The sequence below is a fragment of the Hyperolius riggenbachi genome, chromosome 11, assembly GCF_040937935.1.
Source record: "Hyperolius riggenbachi isolate aHypRig1 chromosome 11, aHypRig1.pri, whole genome shotgun sequence".
Taxonomy (NCBI): domain Eukaryota; kingdom Metazoa; phylum Chordata; class Amphibia; order Anura; family Hyperoliidae; genus Hyperolius; species Hyperolius riggenbachi.
The window spans coordinates 32,769,766-32,793,548 of NC_090656.1; the positions used below are offsets into that span (position 1 = coordinate 32,769,766).

Below are 23,783 nucleotides of genomic sequence, written 5' to 3' on the forward strand. Positions count from 1 at the left end.
TAAAGCTGTCTGTAACAGCCAGAGCAGCTAGAAACAGCTACATAACCTGCCCACAGTAACAATGTCACCATGTAATACATGTCAGAATGTGAATCTGGGAGAGGAAAGATTTTACAATGAGCAAACACTGAGTAAATCATTTATACATAATTATTGTAAAAAATGAAGCACTTTTATTAATTAAATTATTTTCACTGGAGTTCCTCTTTAAATTTACAACAAAACCTTTTAGTTTGGCGGCTACTATTATGGTTCCTAGAATTATTCCCTAGCTTGCGCTGTTATACGTTGTATTATTCATGTTACATTTGTCATTGTAATCACCAATTCTATATTTTGTACCAGTGTCTATATTTGGTGTATATCTTTGACTGTATCGTTATGTACCCCATGTTTGTTTTTCTTACTTTGTGCAGCGCCACAGAATATGTTGGAACTTTATAAATCAATGATAATAATATTAATTAAAAGCCCCATAATGTGTGGTGGTGCTGCACAGAGCGCATTATAGTCAGGAGGGTAGCAAATACGGAGCTGGGAAAAAAGGGCGCAGGCAGCTAGTGGGCAAAAAGGGCGCCGCCATTCACTCTCATAATAAATAACGTTTAATGGGCGCCAAGCAGGAAAAAAGGGCGCCGGACATAAATAACGTTTACAAACGGCGCCCGGAGATTTTTAATGATTTATAAGTGTGCTTGTGGTTATTTACGTTTATAAAATGCACCCGTGCCGAATAACGTTTATAAAAATACTAAACATATTTATTTTATTTAACTAATTAAAACATTATTTAAAGTTTTATCCCTTACTGCTTGTAAAACATAATTATTCACAAAATAAAAATAAAGCGATCAGTACGTAACGTAAATTGCAATATATTTTTTGCAGCCACAATTAGTAAAACATTATTATCCACATAATAAAGGGGGGTCTTAGGTTTAGACACCATCAGGGGGGTCTTAGGTTTAGGCACCATCAGGGGGGTCTTAGGTTTAGGCACCACCAGGGGGGTCTTAGGTTTAGGCACCACCAGGGGGGTCTTAGGCTTAGGCACCACCAGGGGGGTCTTAGATTTAGGCACCATCAGGAGGGTCTTAGATTTAGGCACCATCAGGAGGGTCTTAGGTTTAGGCACCACCAGGGGGGTCTTAGGTTTAGGCACCACCAGGGGGGTCTTAGGGTTAGGCACCACCAGGGGGGGTCTTAGGCTTAGGCACCACCAGGGGGGTCTTAGGTTTAGGCACCATCAGGGGGGTCTTAGGTTAGGCACCACCAGGGGGGTCTAGGGGTTAGGGATAGGTACAGGGAGGGTTCTGTGTAAGAGTAGGCTTAGGTATAGTTTTAGTAAAATTTTAGTAATACTTACTAATGTTTTACAACACTTATTACGAACGTAGTTATATTTATATCATCGTTATAAAGAATATTTTCAGATTTTATTATAAGAACAAACCATAAATGAAGGTTATTCACAATAATATACAATTATAACAATTAAACATATATTATTGTTTTTTTAATAAACGTAATAATAAGTTTAACTTTTGAAACAGGGAAGATTAACGTTTTCACAATTGCCGATTTCATAAACATTATTTAATGATTTATAATTTTGTAAAACATTATTTGTAAACGAAATATAGCACACTATTTTTATAAACGCTATTAATGATTAATTATTAATTAGCGTTTACACCCCGTGCCCTTTTTGTCCGGGCGCCCTTTTTGTACGTACGCAGCAAATACATACAAAATTCAAACATAGTGCTAATAAGAACCGACAAAAAAAATACAGGTTATATTTGTAGTACTCTTACAGGAAAGATGAGCTATTTGGTCACGAAAGGCTCTCCCCTTATGTGGTTTAGGAGTGGGCTCTCCCCTTATATGGTTTAGGGGGTGGGCTCTATCCTTATAAGGTTTAGGTGCTGGGCTCGGATCCATCTGAAAATGGCGCCTGAGAATAATGGCGCATGGTGTTGCCGCTAATCCGTTTGCCGCTTATCGCTATTTAACGTTAAAGCCTTATTGTTATTTAACGTTAAAGCCTTATTGTTATTTAGCGTTAACACACAGAACCCTCTCTGTACCTATCCCTAACCCCTAAACCCTCCCTGGTGGTGCCTAACCCTAACCACCCCCCTGGTGGTGCCTAACCCTAAGACCCCCCTGGTGGTGCCTAATCCTAACCACCCCCTGGTGGTGCCTAACACTAACCACCCCCCTGGTGATGCCTCACCCTAAGCACCCCCCTGGTGGTGCCTAACCCTAACCACCCCCCTGGTGGTGCCTAACCCTAAGACCCCCCTGGTGGTGCCTAATCCTAACCACCCCCTGGTGGTGCCTAACACTAACCACCCCCCTGGTGGTGCCTAACCCTAAGCACCCCCCTGGTGGTGCCTAACCCTAACCACCCCCCTGGTGGTGCCTAACCCTAACCACACACCCCTGGTGGGGCCTAACCCTAAGACCCCCCTGGTGGTACCTAATCCTAACCACCCCCCTGGTGGTGCCTAACCCCAACCACCCCCCTGGTGGTGCCTAACCCTAACCACCCCCCTGGTGGGGCCTAACCCTAACCACCCCCCTGGTGGTGCCTAACCCTAACCACCCCCCTGGTGGGGCCTAACCCTAACCATCCCCCTGGTGGTGCCTAACCCTAACCTTGACAGTGTTACATTAAATCCATTCACCGTTTTGCAGTTAAATAACTTCTGCAGTTTGGCTTATGTAGGGCGCTATTGATAAATAACGTTACTGTGGGCAATAACGTCTGCTGTTTGGCAAATAAACGGCACTATTGATAAATAACGTTAGTGTGTGCCATTTTCTTCTTTTTTCCCTGTGCGCCATTATTATGCAGTACTAACGATAAATAGCGATAAGCGTATCTTTTTAATGCGGCGCCATTTGTATGCATAAGCACTGTGCGCCATTATTCACTGATCCGGCTGGGCTCACCCCTTATAAGGTTTTTGGCATTGTGCCTGATTTTTTGAAGAGGTTGTGATAGTTTCTATATTTAATGTATATATGTGTGACTTATCAATATGTATATTATTTTTTACAATGCATATTTTTGAATCGGAATCTGGAGCAATGCAGTCATTAACTACAGTACTTAGCACAAACTGGATGTACATACACGCCCAGTTTGTGCCGCGCTACCACAAACAGGACATATATGCACTTCCTGTCAATCAGAGGCAGGTGAAGACGCGTGCTCCCGCCGCTCGTCCATGATGGAGGGACTTACTTGGCAGGGATTGGTGAATAGGAACATGTGTTGCCAGAGCCAATAAAAGTGCCTGTGATGTGAGTCAATAAACATGGCTTCAATCAGGATTAATCATTCATTAAAAGGAAAATTAAAGTGGATCGGAGATGAACTTTTACTCATTGCATAATTGTGTTCCTTTCCTATTGTTTATAGGGCATTCCTCAAGCAAAGTACTTTTTTGCTTTTGTTTTAATACTCTAATTCCCTATAAACTAAACAAGCTTTGCCCACAGGTTTTCAGAGAGCCAATGCATTTTCAGACAGTGGCAAGGGCTCATGGGAGCTCAGTCTGGGCAGGAGGAGGTGGAGGTATTACTAGCCAGAGATTTCAGAGGCAGAGGGGAGGAGGGAGGAGGAGGGGGGATTAGGTTTTTTTGTTCAAGATGCAGATAAGCCTGCCTCTGTGTAATGTTTACAAACAACATGGCTGCTGTCACTGTATCACAGGAAGAAGAAATCATATTCTATTAAAGCTGTTTGTAGCTAGATTTGCTGTGTAAACTATCTAAACTTAAACCCACAGCACTTACTGTAAATGCAGGATTAAGTGTATAGCGCCACCTCGTGGACAAAAATAAAAATTACATTAAGATACAATACATACTTACAATACAGAATACATCCCCCTATATTTATTAAAGCGGACCCAAACTCAGAACTTCCTTTCTGCTCTAAAAGATAAGCAACAGCATAATAACATTTACAGAAAATCATTTACTTGAAGACTCAAGTTGACAAATAGCAATGTTGAGGTCAGGGCTGGCAGGAAGTAGCAATGCTTAATGTGGTTCTGTGGAGGGTTTAAAAAACAAAAAAACTGACACTTACCAGGGGCTTCTATCAGCCCCCTGCAGCTGTCATGTCCCGCGCTATCCTCATACGATCCCGTCACGGGTCCCGGTGTAATTATTTATCTAACTAGACAAATACTGAGTGCTCCCGCTCGCATCTCTGGGAGCTTACTGCACAGGCACAGTACGAGACAACCTCCCACTGCCCCTGCGCAATAAGCTCCCGGAGACGCGCCGGCAGTTGTGTTAGAAGAATAATTAGACCAGGAATGGTGGCGGAGAACAGAGGATCGTAGGAGGATGGTGCACGACATGACAGCTGCAGGAGGCTGATGACCTGAGGATCCCGGCGTGCGGCGGTGACAGCAGTTGCGGCAGGTATGCGTGGTGATTCGTCGGGATTCCGTCGGTACTGTACCAGCAGTCTCTGGTCCTTAAGGGGGCAGAGACCGCTGGTACTTAAGTGGTTAAGTCACAGACTGAGGTCAGGGCTGGTAGCAAATAGCAATGTTGAGGTCAGGACTGGCAGGAAGTAGCAATGCTAAAGTCACAGATTGAGGTCAGGGCTGGCAGCAAATAGCAAGGTTGAAACCACTGGTGGAGGTCAGGGCTGGTGGCTAATAGCAAAGTCAAAGTTAGAGGCCAAAGTCATGGATGACAGCAGCAAGTAGCAATTTTGTGGTCACAGGCCAAGGTCAGGACTGGCAACAAGCCACAATGTCAAGGTCACAGGTCAAGGTCAGGCCTGGCAGCAAGTAGTAATGTTGATGCCACAGAACGAGGTCAAAGGCTGGTGGCTCATAACAAAGTTAGGGGGACAGAGGTGTGGGAGGGGAAAACAGGAGGGAAAGAGGCTCCAGCCAATCAGGCTGCATTAGTTAAATCTGAGGGGAAGTAGAGAAGCAGAAAAGGACAACCCAGCATGTCCTGTAACTTCCTTTTTGTGTACCAAATTTTGTGTGTATGAGTCAGGTAAACTGGGGAATGATCATTTATCAACAAGAAAAGTAATAGTGTGATTTTAACTTTTGGATTGCCTGGTTAGCATCCTTATTACTTGTTTACCAGAATTGATTTTTTATTTTATGCACAACAGTTATACTTTAATCCTTTTCTGGAGACCGCAGTGGAGACATCAGACTGGACATCTCGGCTTGTCACGTGACCTGTTTGATGCGCCAGGAGAAATGTGTCAGTTCTGTGCAAAGGTGTAAATCCTTGACTTTGTTTTATTTGATTTATTTTCTAGTCTGAGTTTTGCTCCAGCTAGCACAATAATGTATGAAGTAGGAGGTTCCTGTGAGTCAGGTACAAGTAAGTAATCACTCCAGCCTCACAAGACATTACAGAGGAGAGATCTCATATCACAGCTCAGAGGAGGAGAGGACAACAGCTGGAGAGTGACAGAAGGTAAGATGGGGAAATACCTGCATATCCTGCAGCTTCATTCATCTCACAGGAAAACATCTTTTACCCCTGCAGGGGGAATATACTAACCAGGATGATAGTTTATATGCAGAAATAACATCTCTGATGATACTGCTGGACATTCCAGTCCACAGAACAGAATTCAGGGAAAATAACAAAATAACAACATGAAACTAAAGCAAACCCTAAAATGAAAAAAAAAAAATATGATATGAATTGTATGTGTAGTACGGATAATGAATAGAACATCAGTAGCAAAGAAAAGAGTCTCATATTTTTGTTTTCAATTATATAGCTTTATTTATAACATTGCGTCATACTTTATACTGGTTGAACTCGATGGACGTATGTCTTTTTTCAACCAAAATAACTATGTAACTATGTAACTATATACTGTCACAGATGCAGTTTTAAAACCACACTCTTGTCTTAAAGTGAACCTAGAACCTTTTTTTTATCACTCAGGACATTTCTATAGCACATGAAAAATGCATGCCGATAATCTGTTTCATTATTAAAATAAACTTTAATTTTACCTTGTATTTTACATTCAAAGTAGTTAAATTAGCCTGTTTGAGCAGGCCTGCCCGACCATCCCCATCCGCAGAGCTTTGAGGAACCTAATTGTTTTATTGAGCTAATTACCAAGAGGTAAACAATGCCTTTCATCAGCAAAGGGGGTGAGTAATTGGGACGGTTTCTTCAAAGCCATTGTGTGTGTCAATGTGTCAAGATAGCATCTCTGACTTCTGTAAATAAGGAATGTGAGAAGGGGAGGGGGGAACATGGCAGCTTCTATGCCAGGAGAGATTCCAGTGAAAGAGAATGTGCTCAGTTCCCTTTAAAACTATAAACAAAGCAGAAGTAATGACCCTTTGAACTTCCCTGTTTCTTGAATGTTTAGTGCTTCAGAAAACAGGACTGGTCGAATAGCTCAGAGAAGCTCTTTTGCATAGATAACAACTTATGATTTTTTAATTCTTCCTGTACGGGAAAACAATATGAGACTCTTCTTTGCGACTAATGTTCTATTTCTTGGCTGTACTTCACATATACTGTAATTCATTATCTGATAAGTTTATTTTTGCTTCATGTTTGCTTTAAAGAGGATCTCCTGGCAAATATACTAAATGAGCTTTCACTGCAGTTACGTGCACAGAAATGAGTATTGTATTTTTGTTCACATCCAGTATAAATATCTGATTCTGTCTCTACCTCAGTTTCCTGTCTTGCCCTGCACAGCAGCTTTCACACTAGCAGAGGGAAGGCTGTGCTGTGACTGTGAGCCAATCAGGCTCTCCCCTGTCTGTCTGATTGTGTATGATGGATTAAGGTGCCCATATCAATTTATCTTGGCAGATTTAACCACCATGATTGAAATCGGGAAGAGTGCATACCTCCCAACACAATGAACTCATAAGTAAAAAAATGTAGTTGTACAATTCCAACCACACTTGCCATTTTTATATATCTTTTTTTCATATCTTTACAAAGATCTGTACATCAGTCTGGAAAGAAAGACAGATGAGGATGAAAGAGTGAAAGGGGGAATTGGCTCCCATAGAGGGAATGTCCCTACAAAAAGACAGACATTTGGGGTCTATGGGAGCGTGCCGGTGGACAGGTGAGTGCCCTTTACTGCCAAAACTCTGCAGTGGCCCCCAGGGCTGGCTTTACCGTAAGGCACTGTAGGCATGTGCCTTCAGGCGCCCGATGATGGAAAGGCGGCTTACTCCCCTCCCCAAGTGCCTCTCTCCCGCCTTACCGTTGCAGAGTCCCAAGAGTGTAATTGAGAGGTTCCACTGACCAGATCTCCCTTCAGTCGGGGGCACCTCTAGCTACCTAATACTTGGGGGACCTCTACCTACTGAATACTGAAGATAGCTCTGGCTACCTAATACTAAGGGGCACATGTAGCTACCTGTGACAGGCAAGGGAAGTAAGAGAGAAGTGACAGCTGGGCCAGCCAGTACACTTGCGGTGCGGTTCGGTACAGGTTTGAAGGTTCATGGAGGGCAAAGTCTAGGGTGCCAGGACATCTGTGCCTATAGGCTCCTGTGATGTAAATCTGGGCTTGGTGGCCCCAGTCAGCCCTGTGGTGGTGGTGGTTCCATAGATTTTTTTTATATACATTTAAAGGTGACATTTATTACAAATCTATTTGCATTCTGTGACAGTAATAGTTCCCTCTTCAATCAGATTTCAAACAACAAGGGATCTGTCTGTTGGTTGAATCTGGAGGTCATCTACTTGTGTATATGGTATGGAGAGTAAGCTCCCTCTAGCTCCCTCTAGATCAGGGATCAGGAACCTTTTTGTCTGAGAGAGCCATAAAGGCCACATATTTTAAAATGTAATTACATGAGAGCCATACAATATGTTTCAAACTGGGACAGTAGGGCTCCCGACTCTATTGCCATGATGACGTGTGTACAGTTGATCCGCCAGGCAGGGGAAGTGTCAGACACGTCTTCAGCTTCTCTTGGGTTTCAGCAACATCAGCAATTTTCCCGAGAGCCAGAGAGGAGAAATACCGACTAACCGCTTGTACAATTAGCTAGCTGACTTGGGGGTTGATTCACTTTGTAGGACAAGATCCCAGCACTTTGGCCCATTGCCTGTCAAGTGACAGGCGGCCTATTGGCACAATCAAAGTGCAGGGATCTCGTCCTACAAAGTCACTGGACCTGACAGGGTCCAGAGTGGGACAATTGGAGCAGCTGTTGTTCGTTTTAAGGTAGTGCGAGTAAGTTAGTAGTGCATGCTACAGCAGTACTGTGCCTACTTTGAAAATGTTACTTGCGCTGCCACACAGAGCTGTGCTGCTTGAGCAGTGTAGCTTAGTGAATCAATCCCTACTGATTTGTATGTGAGCCAGATGTAGCCACCAAAAGAGCCACATCTGGCTCCTGAGCCATAGGTTCCCTACCCCTGCTCTAGATTGTAAGCCTTCTTCGGCAGGGTCCTCTTCCTTTTGTCTCCTACCTGTTCAAGCACCTCCATTACCGTACACCCATCCTATGGATCTGAGTGAACCCGGCTGAATATTCTTGACCTGTTATTGCTTACTGACATGCCCTCACGTGATACAAAAAGCTGGAATAGAATATTGTGTACTTACATAAAGTTCTGCATCACAGCTATATATAAGCTTATAGCATTTGACAGTTGCATGCCTACTACAAGGCTGCTGTGGTGCTCAGCCACTGTGTTCTTCCACCAGGGACTTTTTTTCTTAGTTGGGGCAACATTCGAGAAAATAGCAGCAGGCAGTGCAGAGGACTGTACTACTTCCTGCTGGGAAGAATATTTTGGGCATAGATGATGCAGTGTGGTGGGGTTATATGCATCAGCAGGACAGCCTGGCAATGTGCATTGTTTAAATGAAAATAAATATGGCAGCCTCCATATCCCTCTCAGGTCACTTGTCCTTTGAGTACAACACTGACTGAAGGACACTGCTGTAATGCCCGCAGCTTGGATTGTGTCCATACCACTGCTCCTTTTGCTGCTCCTTAGTTGTATACATGTTTGTGACCCAGTCTGCCTCCCCTGAAGTCATGCTGACTAATTTCTCTCTTGACCTCACTTGCCCTGACCTCCAACTACTCCTGACCTCTGGCTTGTCTAACTTGACTATACAGCAAGTATTCACCAGTAAACGACAGTAGCATACTACCTGTTCTTCTTGATGCTAGTGGGGCAATCCCAGGGCCATGAACTGGTGGATGCCAGGTGACAATGGCCGCTCGTGCACGCCGCCGCTTGCTTGCCCGGAGATCAATGAACGGGAAAATCCATTCCCGTTCGTTGATCTAAGCCCCCGCAATGATCTGCTGCTTCTATGAGAAACAGGGCAATCGTGATTTTCCCAGCCTCATAGTGCTTCCTGTGCCTTCATAGTGCTTCCTGTAAGCATTTTACATATACAAATACATTTTAGTTTTACACAATAAATTAACTCATTACCTCCCACACTCCCCAATTATTATTTTTTTTGTAATTAAAAAAAAAAATACAATAAAAAAAAAAAATACATAAATAGTTACCTTAGGGAGTGAACTTTTTAAATATTTATGTCAAGAGGTTATAACACTGTTACTTTATAAACTGCGGGCTTGTAATTAGGGATGGATTCAAAACTGAAAAAATGCACCTTTATTTCCAAATAAAATATTGGCGCCAAACATTGTGATAGGGACATAATTTAAATGGTTTTATAACCGGGACAAATGGGCAAATACATTTCATGGGTTTTAATTACAGTAGCATGCTTTATTTAAAAACTATAATGGCCGAAAACTGAAAAATAATAATTTTTTTCCCACATTTTTTCCTATTTTTCCATTAAAACACATTTAGAATAAAATAATTCTTGGCATAATGTCCTACCTAAAGAAAGCCTAATTGGTGGCGGAAAAAAACAAGATATAGTTCATTTCATTGCGAGAAGTAATAATAAAGTTATAGACGAATGAATGGAAGGAGCGCTGAAAGGTGAAAATTGCTCAGGTGTTCAAGGGGTAAAACCCCTCAGTGGTGAAGTGGTTAATCAGGTATGTTAATGGGAAACTTTTTCTGGCTGTTGCCCCACCTGGAGGAAATAAATGAGCAGTTAGTTTTATTTTATTTATAAAGCACCAACATATTACATAGCGCTGGACAATAAATACATACAATGATACAAAGGATGACAGATGTAACAATGATATACAACATAGGACAAAGCTATACAAGGCAAGCGTACGTTAAAAAGGGGCGCTGGGAAAAAAGGGCGCGGGGTTTTAAACGATAAGCATGGATAACGTTTAAAAATGTATTGTACTGTATTTCGTTTAAAATTAATGTTTTATAAAGTTATAAATCATTAAATGTGCATTAAATCGGCAATTGTAAAAACGTTAATCTTTAGTTTAAATAGTGAAACGTATAATAACGTTTAAATTTTTTTTTACTAAGTAACCCTCCCTGTACCTACCCCTAACCCCTAGACCCCCCTGTTAGTGCCTAAACCTAAGACCCCCCCCTGTTGGTGCCTAAGTAACCCTCCCTGTACCTACCCCTAACCCCTAGACCCCCCTGTTAGTGCCTAAACCTAAGACCCCCCCCCCTGTTGGTGCCTAAGTAACCCTCCCTGTACCTACCCCTAACCCCTAGACCCCCCTGTTAGTGCCTAAACCTAAGACCCTCCTGTTGGTGCCTAAACCTAAGACCCTCCTGTTGGTGCCTAAACCTAAGACCCCCCTGTTGGTGCCTAAACCTAAGACCCCCCTGTTGGTGCCTAAACCTAAGACCCCCCTGTTGGTGCCTAAACCTAAGACCCCCCTGTTGGTGCCTAAACCTAAGACCCCCCTGTTGGTGCCTAAACCTAAGACCCCCCTGTTGGTGCCTAAACCTAAGACCCCCCTGTTGGTGCCTAAACCTAAGACCCCCCTGTTGGTGCCTAAACCTAAGACCCCCCTGTTGGTGCCTAAACCTAAGACCCCCCTGTTGGTGCCTAAACCTAAGACCCCCCTGTTGGTGCCTAAACCTAAGACCCCCCTGTTGGTGCCTAAACCTAAGACCCCCCTGTGATAAGCAATAATAACGTTTCAAAAACATATTGTGCGGTTTTTTCGTTTAAAAATAATGTAAAAAAAATAAAATTGTACTGTTTTTCGTTTAAAAATAATGTTTGAAAAAAAATATTGTACTGTTTTTCGTTTAAAAATAATATTAAAAAATGTATAAATCATTAAATAATGTATAATCATGAGAAGCAGTAATAAAACATTAAGTCTCCGGGCGCCGCTTTTAAAATGTTATTTTTCTCCGGCGCCCTTTTTTCCTATCGGGCGCCCATTAAACGATATTTATTATGGGAGTGAATGGCGGCGCCCGATTTGTCCACTAGCCTCCTGCGCCCTTTTTTACTGTTACCACAAGGCAATTAGGGTACGAAGTACATGATCATGTGATGGTTGGGCTGATTAGGTAGACCCAGTAATTCAAGTACTGTACATAGCAATACGAGAACTTCAAAGTCATAGGAAAAGAGCACACAATCTTGTAGAATACACTAGGGCAGGGCCGGTCCTAGACTTTTTGCTGCCTGAGGAAAACTTGTGAGGATTCACCCCCCCCCCCCCCCCCCGATTTGGAATCATCACACAGCACCCAACAATTTACTCTGATTCATTTAATTTAAAAGAAACACTGCTGCTCTCCTGCTTACCCCCTCCTCACTCACTGTCAGACTCCTTACACAGCACAACAAGCTGCTTTTCCCCAAGAATGACCTCTTCACCTCGCTCTCCTCTCGCTTCTCCTCCTACTCTGACTGCATGCTGTAAGTGTAAACACACAGTAATCTCTGTGCCTGATGCAAATGTTTCACCTTGCTTCATGAGAGAACCGGCCCTGCACTAGGGAAGGGAGGACCCTGACAAAGGCTTACAATCTAAGGTGGGGGTGGGGGCTGCCAAAGGCAAAGGCTTACGATCTAAGGGATGGGGGACCCTGCCAAAGGCTTACAATCCAAGGGGAGGAGAGGGTAGATGGGCCCACTAGGTAGGGCTGTATAATTTGGCAGATAGTTACTGTGTGGTAGGGGGTGGGTAGGCCATATTGAAGAGGTGGGTTTTGAGAACTTATTTGAATGTGTTCAATGGGGCAAGTCTGATGGGTGGTGTAAGGGAGTTCCAGAGGGTGCGGGCAGCTCTTGAGAAATCCTGCAGGCATGCATGGGAGTGGGAAATGCGTGGGGCAGTTAGGCAAAGGTCGCTGGAGGACTGGAGGGGGCGGGCTTGATGTATACCTGTAAACAAGCACAGAACTGTAGGTAGGGCAGGTTTTGTGCATAGAGTTATAGGCCAGGCATAGAATCTTGAAACTTATCCTGAATCAGATAGGGAGCCAGTGCAGGGACATGAGGAGTTAACAGTTAATGAGGACAAGGTAAATGAAGACATAAGCGGGCGTGACCTCTACTTTCAGAAGTGTTACACAGTGCAGTGCTTTGTCTTGGTGATTATTAATGGGGATTTAGTTTTCCTGGCAGGCCCACATTAGCAGCTCACTGGATACGGTTTCTCCTCTTTGTTCTGTATTCCGATCAATCGCTGATTAACTTCATGGGTCACCGATCAGAACTATGTTAACATTCACGCGCCAAACGCCGGCAGCGACAGAGGGCAACACCTAAGGCCAAGGACACCTGAAGTGGGAGAAGTATTGAGACTGCCATATTTACTGTAATCCCATTATTACGTGTGCTCCTGCCATACTGCTATTCTGACCTTAGTAGTCACACCTGGAAAAAGCATGTAGCGAGCCGGACTTCTGGGGGATATTGAGGAACAAGGCCACCATCAGAAATTTTGGGGCCCCTCACACATCATCAGGCCTAAGCCCCCCCCCCCTCCCTGGGCCCACCCACTGGTTGCTGTGCCGCCCACCAGCAACCCCACCCTCGTGTTCATGTGCAAAGTGCGCTGCAGCGAAAAAAAATTTGCATGGCTCTGACACTGAAGAAAGCGGTATGCACAGCGTAATGCGGCAAAAAGTGGAGCCAAATACTAGCAAAATACAGTTAGTCCCCGGTAAACAAATGACATAGGGACTTGTAGGTCCGTTCTTATCCTTTATCCGTTCTCTTTTGTCCCCCTCTTTTTTCCTGTGCCTCTTTTGTCCCCCTCTGTCCCACCTCAGTTTGTGCCTCTTTTGTGTCCCTCTGTGTGACCTCATGCTCCCGTCATCTCTTTTCTCCCTGTGCCTCTTGTCTGCCTCTGTTCCTCCTGTGCCTCTTATCTTCCCTTCTGTCTCAGCTCATCCCCCTGCCCTAGCCAGGTATAGGTGCCCCCAGTATAGGTATCCAGGCATAGGTGCCCCCAGTATAGGTAGCCAGGTATAGGTTCCCCCAGTATAGGTAGCCAGCTATAGGTGGTGCCCCAGTATAGGTAGCCAGGTATAGGTTCCCCCAGTATAAGTAGCCAGCTATAGGTGGTGCCCCAGTATAGGTAGCCAGGTTAGGTATAGGTTCCCCCAGTATAAGTAGCCAGCTATAGGTGGTGCCCCAGTATAGGTAGCCAGGTATAGGTTCCCCCAGTATAAGTAGCCAGCTATAGGTGGTGCCCCAGCATAGGTAGCCTGGTATAGCTAGTTACTCAGTATAGATCAGCAAGACACAGGTTCCCCAGGTGCCCTACAGCCAGCACATGCGGCCCTTCCAGAGTTTTTTTTTTGGGGGGGGGGGGGCAGGGCCCCCAGCAGCCCTGGGCCCCTCACTGCAGTGTCAGTTGTCCCCCCCCTAATGGCTGCCCTGTTGAGGAACTCCCCAAATTGAGGTATTCAGGAGTGAAAAAAGTAGCTTGGGAATGTTGTAGGAAAAAAGGGTTGGTGGACCAGCAGATGAAGGGGGAGGAGTGGTTGTTTTTGGTAAATCCCAGTACAGTCAGTAACTTGACTGTCTGGTACAGGGTACTAACAAACATGAAAAACTACGACGATGTGACCAACTGAGTGATCTGCTGAGAGATGGGCGGGATCCAGGGAACTTGGCTGATGGGGAATTTCGGTTTTTGCTCCCCTCCCCTCTGGCCCCCGCATCCCTGTTATCTACCAGTTCCCATAATGAACAATCTGATTCCCTAGGCAGGCCAGTAGTCAGCATGAAAGGCTCTATGACTCATCATCTGGGCAATATTGGGATCATTTCCTGCAACCACTGGTTGAAAAACTGCCCCACGTACTAAGAAATACCAAACATACTACACACCTCCCAACATTTGACTTTTAGAAAGCGGGACACTTAGGCTAAGTGCACTTTGCATGTGCCAAGTGCCATGTGCCAAGTGCCACATGCCATCTGCCAAGTGCAACTTGCCAAGTGTCACGTGCTACGTGCCAAGTGCCAGTGTGGTTGGTGGTGTAGGGGGCAAGTCAGATACCTACTACACACCGCACCTCCCGTTCTCCTCCTTCCCCCGCCACTCTTCTCTGGTCAGTCCCGTTCTCCTGGGTGAACTCCAAACACGGACATACTGTGCTACGCATGGGCAGTATGTCTGTTCTGCTGCCCAGTGGCCACGCCTAGTGATGTCACAGGACAGGAGCGTGATTGCTTCCCCCTCCATCTCCAATCAACGCTCATGCCGGGACACAGGAGCAAGCGCACTCCTGTCCTGTGACGTCACTATGTGGCCACAGGGGAGCAGGACAGACATACTGCACATGTGCGGTGCAGTATGTCTGGGTTTAGAGTCGCCAAAGTCGCCCAGGAGAACGGGACTGACCTGAGAAAAGCGGCAGGGGACGGAGGTGAACAGGATGTCCAGTGAGTAATCATTACTCTACCCACTATAGCTCAAGTTTTTACCAGAGCCTTTAGGTATCCTTTAAGAAGAACAAGGAGTCCAGCAGGTGATGGTTTGGCCTGCATAGCTCCCTTATCTTCAACTCAAATCATCAGATCACTGGGTATATCTGGGATTACATGAAGACAGAAGGATTTGAGGCAGCCTATATCCACAGAAGATCTGTGGTTGGAACAACCTATCTCCCGAGTTCCTTCAAAAACTGTGTGTAAGTGTACCTGGAAGAACTGATGCTTTTTTAATGCAAATATTTACCATGCCAATTTTAGTAATTTCTCTCTTTTCTTTCAAGTGTTCCCCAAATACCATAATTAGGCAACAAGTCCCCAAACAACAAATAGGCAGTATGCCCAGTATGCCACCCCCCCCCCCCCCAATAACATGGAGCAGGGCCGGAGCTACCATAGGAAAAAGTGGGCAATTGCCCCAGGGCCCCAGAGCCCGTAGTGGCCCCCAACGTGTCCCTCCCTATCTTAGCTGTTGCTCCCCAGGCACTCTGCAGAGTCTGTTAAGTTGGGAGGTGATTGGGGGAGGGTCAGCAGCCAGCCCAGGAGGGAAATTTGGCTGCAACAAAGGGCCTCTAATGACGCTTTTTGGTCAGGGATGTCTGTTGGGGGGCCCCAGGCCAATTTTGCCCTAGGGCCCAATTGTTACTTGAACCGGCCCTGACATGGAGGCAACATGCATGCCCCTCACATTAAATAAGCAGTAGAGATGGTCAATGAGAGGTTTATTCTTCCATTCAGATTTAATGTGAATTGTATGCAGATTGGAATTTGGCAATCCAAATTGGCAGAAAGTATTTTTTTGGTCTGGTTCCAACCTGAAGAACAATGTGCATTACATTTGCATGCAAGTTGGAAAAATTAGCATCTCATTGACAATTTGTAATAGGCAACATGGCCACCCAATATGAAGGTTATATGGCCCTCACAACATATAGGTAGCATAAACCCCTCCTGTCCAGATAAAGTACAAAGATTTGCTCAGGGTGACAGCTATACATGTACAAGCTGGCGGTTATCTGGGATGTATCTGCTCTCCTCTCTTGACCTCCACTTTGAGCTCAACCGCAGCTCAGTGGCACTTCTTTGCAGCAGGTCACACTTCCTTTAGCAGGCATTTTTCATCCCACCACTCCTCTCAGAGTCCCCATCATTTGTGGCTGTCAAGGTCTCTCTCTCTCTACTCCCCTCCCCTTCCCCCCACAATGTGTGGCAGTCCTGAATAATAGTCCTGGTCTTTAAAAGGGTGGTGGTGGTGGTGGTGGTGGTGGTGGTGGTGGTGGTGGGGGGGGGGGGAGTCTTGGTCATAACTGTGGGTCATTAGTAGAGCTTTGAGAAGAGGGATGGAGCCAGGCCCATGATCACTGGTCTGCAGAGATGGTAATTACCACACCAAGCTCATGGCTATGTTAAAGGATGATGACTGGTCAGTAACTGATTAAAGTCTGCTAGGTTAGATTATATCCTTGACAGGAACGTTTTTAGATTGTGTTTCAACATAGGGGAATGAGCCACCTTTAAAACACTGAAGTGAGTGGAGGGGGCACCACACAGCAGTGTCTGGATATAGTCTCTACTTCCCCACCCCACCAGGAAATTGCTTCTAAATGGGTGGCAGGTGGCTAACTGTCCCACTGATTGATTTTATTAATATTCCTGAAAGGTTCTAGCCTTCATTTTTAAGTGTATTCAGGATAATGCATTCTTTCCATCCATTCGTGGTTAATAGTATTTTTTCTATTATACATATGTGACGTGTCACAGAGATCTGAGCATTTGGTATGATGTGTCACAAGGTCAAAAAGGTTGGGAACCACTGTCCAAGGAGATATCTCAGGACAAAAGGTGAATTGCATATGGGCCTGTGTGTGTGTATACGTGCGTGGGAAGAGGGTGAAGGGGGGGGGGGGGGGCACAAAAATCAGGTTTCGCTCAGGCGAAGGCCGGCCCTGGCAGAGCACATGCGAGAGACTCCATGCTGGAAGTGGACACTGGATCATTTGGAAAGAGGTAAGGTCCACCTCTACTGCCAGATCTGCATGTAGGAAGTGCTAATTGGAGAATCATAATAGATGCTATTATTGTAATCATGCCGATTACTGGGGTCTGTCATGTGGTTGCTGTCTGTTACTGGGGGTCCTGTCAATTACTAGGGTCTGTCATCAACAATTTTCTTTATTCTCTTTAGATTTTACAAAGATCATGAAGATCTGCCAACGCAAGTTCTCTTTTCTCGTAGTGGCAACTTCAGTGTTGGGGTTGATGTACTTTAAGCTTCATTTCTACCCTTCCACCCTTCCCTCCATACCCAAGCATACACATATCCTCATCCTATCTTCCTGGAGGTCTGGGTCTTCCTTCACCGGTCAGCTCTTCAGCCAACATCCTGATGTCTTCTACTTGATGGAGCCAGCGTGGCACGTGTGGGCTACAATGGGTCAAAACTCTCTTAAAATCTTACACATGGTTATTCGGGATCTTGTTAGGTCCTTATTCCTCTGTGACATGTCCGTCTACGATGCATACCTGCCTGAACAAAGGACCAAGTCTACTCTCTTTCAGTGGGAGACCAGTCGGGCCTTGTGCTCACCACCTGCCTGTGACTTTTTTAATCGGCATGACATCATACCGCAAATAAGTTGCAGGACGCTTTGTCGCAAATATCCCTTTGATGCCATTGAAAAAGCGTGCAAAAGCTACAGTCATATTGTGTTAAAAGAAGTGAGATTTTTTGACCTGAAAGTGCTTTATCCATTGCTACAAGACCCCTCCCTTAACCTGAAAATTCTTCATCTGGTGCGAGACCCCCGGGCTGTCTTCCAGTCCCGTAAAATGGTCACCTCTGAGCTGTCATTTGACGACAACATCCTGATAGGAGCAAACAGCAACCAAAAGCCTTACAAGGTAATGCAAGTGATCTGCAAAAGTCAAGCAGAGATATACAACACAGGGACCAAAGACATCCCCAGTGACCTGCACAAGCGCTACATGATGGTCCGCTATGAGGACATCGTCAAAGATCCAGTGGGGAAGGCCAAAGAAATGTACCAGTTTGCCAACCTTCATGTTACCCCAAAACTGGAAGGATGGGTCTATAACATCACACATGGTAATAAGGGTCGTGGACATGGTTTTGTCATCTCAGCACGAAATGCAATAAATATCTCCAGAGCATGGAGGACGGCCCTTCCATTTGAGGATGTGAGAAAGGTGCAAGACATTTGTCTGGAGGCAATGGCAATGTTTGGGTACAGGCTACTTAAAAATGAGAATGAGCAGAAAAATGTATTTTTGGATTTAGTGCTGCCCATACCAAAGAGGGACCGGCCTGATCAAACAACTACATAGTCCATAATCTTTTAAATGTGGCCTTATGGGTCTTTTTTCTCTATCATTTTATTTGAGATTTTTAAAAATGATCTGTCCTGTGCATCAACCTTAAAGTGGGATTATAACCCCAAAACTAAAACTTCGTTACATAAAAGAACATTCAAAAGCATTCCCAAACGTTCCGTGTGTAAAAATGTCTATTTTCACCACAGAGAGCAGTACAGGCTTGCTTATCTGTGGCTCATTGGCACTCCCTGCCTGTGTCTTGATTCTGCTCCCTCCTTCTGTTGAGTAGACACGTCACCCTGGCAACAGCAAAGTCAATTCAGCAGAAAAAGGAGATGGGCAGAGTGAAGACACAGGCAGAGATTCTTGCCAGAAATGATAACATTTGCTGATGGACCAGGGATAAACAAGCCTGTACTGCTCTCTGCAGTGAAAGTAAAGGTTTTTACACACAGGCAATTCTTGGGAATGATTTCAAATGTTCTTTTATGTAACTAAAAGTAGTTACTGAAATTTTAGTTTTGGGCGTATAATCCCACTTTAAATTTAGACTTTTGTTTTCATCTGTACACAATGTATGTATGTTTAAATTTTATGTAGAAATTCATCAGTGGTAAACTGTGAAAACACTGCTCAACTACGAAAAATTAGCAATTGATCATATTTTAAAGTATACGAGAATGTCAAATACCTCAGCGCAAAATTGGCTGGTGCGAGTGCAAACCGATGTATTCAAGGAATGTTAAACAACAGTACCTGTTCCAGTAGTGTTCCCACCTCAGGAGAAGATGCTCATGCCCACACCGCAAAATGAAGGTAGGTATCTAGCTGTAATTCCGACATCCATGCGGATAGCCTGCGGCTCTGTCAGCAACGCGGCTCCACTCCACGAACTCTGTGTAGGATCCTGCTGGATGGACTGCCCGGTCACGTGATCTGCAATACTTCCGGTCTGAAAGTTTAAAATAAAGCATCACAGCATCTAACAGCACTGTCAGCCAAGAAGCGGCGTATGCACTCACTCCGAGTGAGAGAAAGAGACTGTAACATCTGTAGGAATGGCGGCTGGGGACACGCAGGGTGTATCCGCAGCCGCCTTTGTTCACTCTTCCCAGACCTCATCCGTTCTGTCGGCGTCTAGCACGCCGGGAACGGTATTGTCATCAGCTCATAGGGTCGCTGTCTCGCACGGAGACAGGACCTTTATGCTGGGAGAAGGCGCGTCGGCTGACGTCAGAGGTGACTCTCGCCGCTCGGATTGGCCGTTTTCGAGCTGGGCGCGGCTGAGAGCCTTCCTCTGTTTCTTAAGCCTCCGTTCTCCATTAGCTAGCTGTCTGCTGTCGTGAATAGTTCGTGTTAGCGCTCAGACCTTAGACTAGTATCCGGTGTGCTTTGATCTGGGAGGAAACCAGGGATTTCACACAAGACTAGGACTATTGTATATTTTTACTGTTTGATTACCTGTGTAGGATTCTGGCTATTCTCTGACCTAGCATTTGCTTACCGATTCTGTACTTCTGACTATCTGACCCTTGTTGCTGAACCTCTGCCTGATTACCTACTATTCTCCTGCCTGTCGTTTCTGTACTAATACTGCCTCTCTGTTGCCAAACCTTGCCTGTCTGACCACTCCTCTCACCAGTGGTCCTTTGCCACTGGAGAGCTGTTTGTAGTATTACCCACCAGCTCCACAGGTGAGGTGACACTTGATACTGATAGTACCTTACCAGCTCCTCTGGTAAGGTCTTGTCAACCTATTCAGTTCTGTTGTAGCTAGTACCCACCAGCTCCTCTGGTGAGGACTAGCGTTGTTCTCAGTTAGTGCCCACCAGCTCCTCTAGTGAGCACTCAGTACTTACTTATAGGATCTTGCCTTGTACCTACTTCATAGCTACGTTCACTGTAGTCCCTTACCAGCTCCACTGGTAAGGTTCAGTCAAACTATTAATTACAGTGTTGCTAGGCCTCCCAGCTCCTCTGGGAGGCTCTATCTTCTTATTGTTGTTTACTGTTGCACCAATCACTATCACACAGTACATTGTGAGCTATACTTGCATTATTGGTGATTCTGCAGATCACCACATAATCAGGTATAGTGTCTGCATTATTGGTGATACTGCAGATCACCCAATAATCAGACGTCTGAGTAGCAGCACCCAATCGTTACAGAGACCAGTGTGGAACGCACAGGGAGCGGAAGCCGGAAGTATTACCTTATCACTGAATTTCTACATAAAATTGAAACATACATACATTGTGTACATATCAAAAAAAAAAAGTCTAAATTTAAAGTGGTATTATACGCCCAAAACTAAAATTTCAGTAACTACTCTTAGTTACATAAAAGAACATTTGAAAGCATTCCCAAGCATTGCATGTGTGTAAAAACCTTTACTTTCACTGCAGAGAGCAGTACAGGCTTGCTTATCCCTGGTCCATCAGCACCGGTTTGCACTGGCTGAGGTATTTGACATTCTCTTATTACCACATTTGGGCATTGGAGCCAGCCCGCCTCCAGCATCATTAAATAGCCATAGCTGCGCTGCTATATTGTTGTAATATATTTTAAAGGATAACCGAGGTGACATGTGACATGATGAGATAGACATGGGTATGTACAGTGCCTAGCACACAAATAACTAGGCTGTGTTCCTTTTTTTCTTTCTCTGCCTGAAAGTTAAATATCAGGTATGTAAGTGGCAGTTCCTGTCTGAGTCAGGATTGGGTTAGACTACAGTGTGACCCTCACTGATAAGAAATTCCAACTATAAAACACTTTACACTTTCCTAGCAGAAAATGGCTTCTGAGAGCAGGAAATACTGAGATAAAAAGGTTCAATAGTTCATAAATTTTAGCTCTGGCATACTTCAATGAATGTGTCATTGAACAAAAACAATGAAACAGTAAAAACTTAAAAAGTAGATTTAAATATAAAATAAAACTGTGGAATATCTTAAAGTCATTTTTAGAAGAAGGAGAACAGATACAATTGTTTATTTCATTAGTTTATTTTCACCTCTAGTGACCTTTAAAGAGACTCCGTAACAAAAATTGCATCCTGTTTTTTTTATCATCCTACAAGTTCCAAAAGCTATTCTAATGTGTTCTGGCTTACTGCAGCACGTTCTACTATCACCATCTCTGTAATAAATCAACTTATCTCTCTCTTGTCAGACTTGTCAGCCTGTGTCTGGAAGGCTGCCAAGTTCTTCGGTGTTGTGGTTCTGTGATGCATCTCCCCCCTCCAGGCCCCTCTCTGCACACTGCCTGTGTATTATTTAGATTAGAGCAGCTTCTCTCTTCTCTCTTATGTTTTACAAGCTGGATAAATCCTCCTCTGAGCTGGCTGGGCTTTCACATACTGAGGAATTACATACAGGCAGAGCTGTCTGCACTCAGCAGGAAGAAACAGCCTGACACTTCAGTGGAAGATAGCTGCAGGGGGAAAGAAACACACAAATGATCTCTTGAGATTCAAAAGGAAGGGTGTATACAGCCTGCTTGTGTATGAATGTATTTTCTATGTGTGGACATACTGTACATCAACCTACTTCCTGTTTTGGTGGCCATTTTGTTTGTTTATAAACAAACTTTTAAAAACTGTTTTTAACCACTTTTAATGCGGCGGGGAGCGGCGAAATTGTGACAGAGGGTAATAGGAGATGTCCCCTAATGCACTGGTATGTTTACTTTTGTGCGATTTTAACAATACAGATTCTCTTTAAATACATTTTGAGAGATCGTTGACAACTTTGAAAATGATTCAAATATTTCCACTCAACCTGTTTGTATTTCTGATTCTACAAAATTGTAGATGATTTGAACAGAAAAAAAATGATCGTTTTATCTAACTGGAAACTAAAGTGACAAAAACCCACCTAATTTATGACTATATTAAAAGTTACATAAATATATAATACATTAATATTTATGCTGTCTGCTTTCCAAACATGCATCTACATAACACTACATTAAACAACACATCCCACAGAACTAATACTACTAATAATAAGTTTTATTTATAAATCATCAGCAGATAACAGTACTGTACAGTAAGTAATAGGGAGGCAAATGACAAACTTACATACAAGCATGTGAAAGATTATGACACCTGATTAAATAATCAGTTCTATATTAAGAAATGTTTATCTATTGGTGTCTAATCATGTTTTTATACACCTTTGGAAAAGAAAGTGGTTAAATTGCAGGCAAACAACAAAATCAACTTCAATGTACTCATTAAATAAAATATATCAATAAAAATGCAGTGAGACGCTCTTTGTAGCCATCTACAGTCTCTGATATCGTCCTGAGAAATATATGTCCCACTTCCAGGGCCGGCGCTACCATAGAGGCAAAGGAGGCAATTGCCCCAGGGCCCCAGAGCCTGTAGGGGCCCCCACTGGCTACAAGAGTAAAAAAAAAATTCAAAAAGACCTTATAGTTTGAGAAAATCGATTTTAAAGTTTCAAAGGAAAAAAAATACACATTTAAAAACCTGACGACTTTAACGGTTAATAGCAAATCACCCTTAACTGCTAGAAACCCTAAATTTGCAGGATATGTTAAGGAGATGATTGGGAATAAGAGGAGAAAAACAATTTTTCAAAAAGACCATATAGTTTTTGAGAAAAGCGATTTGAAAGTTTCGAAGGAAAAACGTAAACGGTAGTGTAATTTTACATGCATCAAAAGAAAGAGCAATGAATTTCCTGATGGAGTTTCCAGGAGGTCCATACGCAGTACGTTTGGACCTCCTGGAAACCCCTCCGCTGCAAAAAAAGGCTCCTTAATGCCGATTTTTGTTCCGGGGTATCTGTTGGGGGGGCCCCCAGGTTTATTTTGCCCTGGGGCCCCATTTTTGCTAAAATCGGCCCTGCCCACTCCATGTAAAACTTTCAGTAGAGAGATGTTTTAGGGGTTTCTTGCATGCACAGCTTATTTGTAGTAATCCTGCAGGGTTTCCTCTGGAGACTCTGGTTTCCTCCCAAAATGATTACCTAGGAGAAAACTCGGGATAAAAAGTTAATTACATATGCGCCAAAGTCTGGTAAGGGTAAAGCGACATGCACACACTAGATTTTTATTGCCTAAATAACTGACTGCTGCTGTCTTAGGTGACAGTCTAGCATGAGTATCCATCCATATGCTCCACTGATGGCTCCTTGCTCTATAATCATTTGGTTCCCTGCAGTGTGTCAGTACTATGACCATTAGTAAAATGTTACCCAAAACAGTCATGAACTATTGCTTTGGGTGAACTCCCATGCCTCACATACACACTAGATAATCCTCAGGCAAGGGGCTGCAGAGCAGAAGTAACTGTCAACTGAGCGTGCTTACAAAGCTTAAAGAGAAACTCCGACCAAGAATTAAACTTTATCCCAATCAGTAGATGATACCCCCTTTACATGAGAAATCTATTCCTTTTCACAAACAGACCATCATGGGGCGCAGTATGACTGATATTGTGGTGAAACCCCTCCCTCTAGAAACTCCAAGGACCGTGGTACTCCTGGCAGTTTCCTGTCTGTGAATCTTGTTGCATTGTGGGAAATAGCTGTTTACAGCTGTTTCCAACTGCCAAAA

The 23,783-nt window shown here is 44.1% G+C and overlaps 1 protein-coding gene across 1 annotated transcript; it reads left to right on the forward strand.

Moving 5' to 3' along the window:
- The first annotated feature begins 5,428 nt into the window (after window positions 1-5,428).
- On the forward strand, window positions 5,429-18,224 carry LOC137537610 (carbohydrate sulfotransferase 4-like). The gene is made up of 2 exons (XM_068259494.1): window positions 5,429-5,481; window positions 17,046-18,224. The coding sequence occupies exon 2, from the start codon at window positions 17,060-17,062 to the stop codon at window positions 18,203-18,205; it is 1,146 nt and encodes a 381-aa protein (XP_068115595.1). The 5' UTR covers window positions 5,429-5,481; window positions 17,046-17,059; the 3' UTR covers window positions 18,206-18,224.
- Window positions 18,225-23,783: the final 5,559 nt, after the last annotated feature.

What these genes read in the sequence shown, in the direction of transcription:
- LOC137537610 (XM_068259494.1), top strand. Translation starts at nt 17,060, where the DNA reads ATGAAGATCTGCCAACGCAAGTTCTCTTTTCTCGTAGTGGCAACTTCA.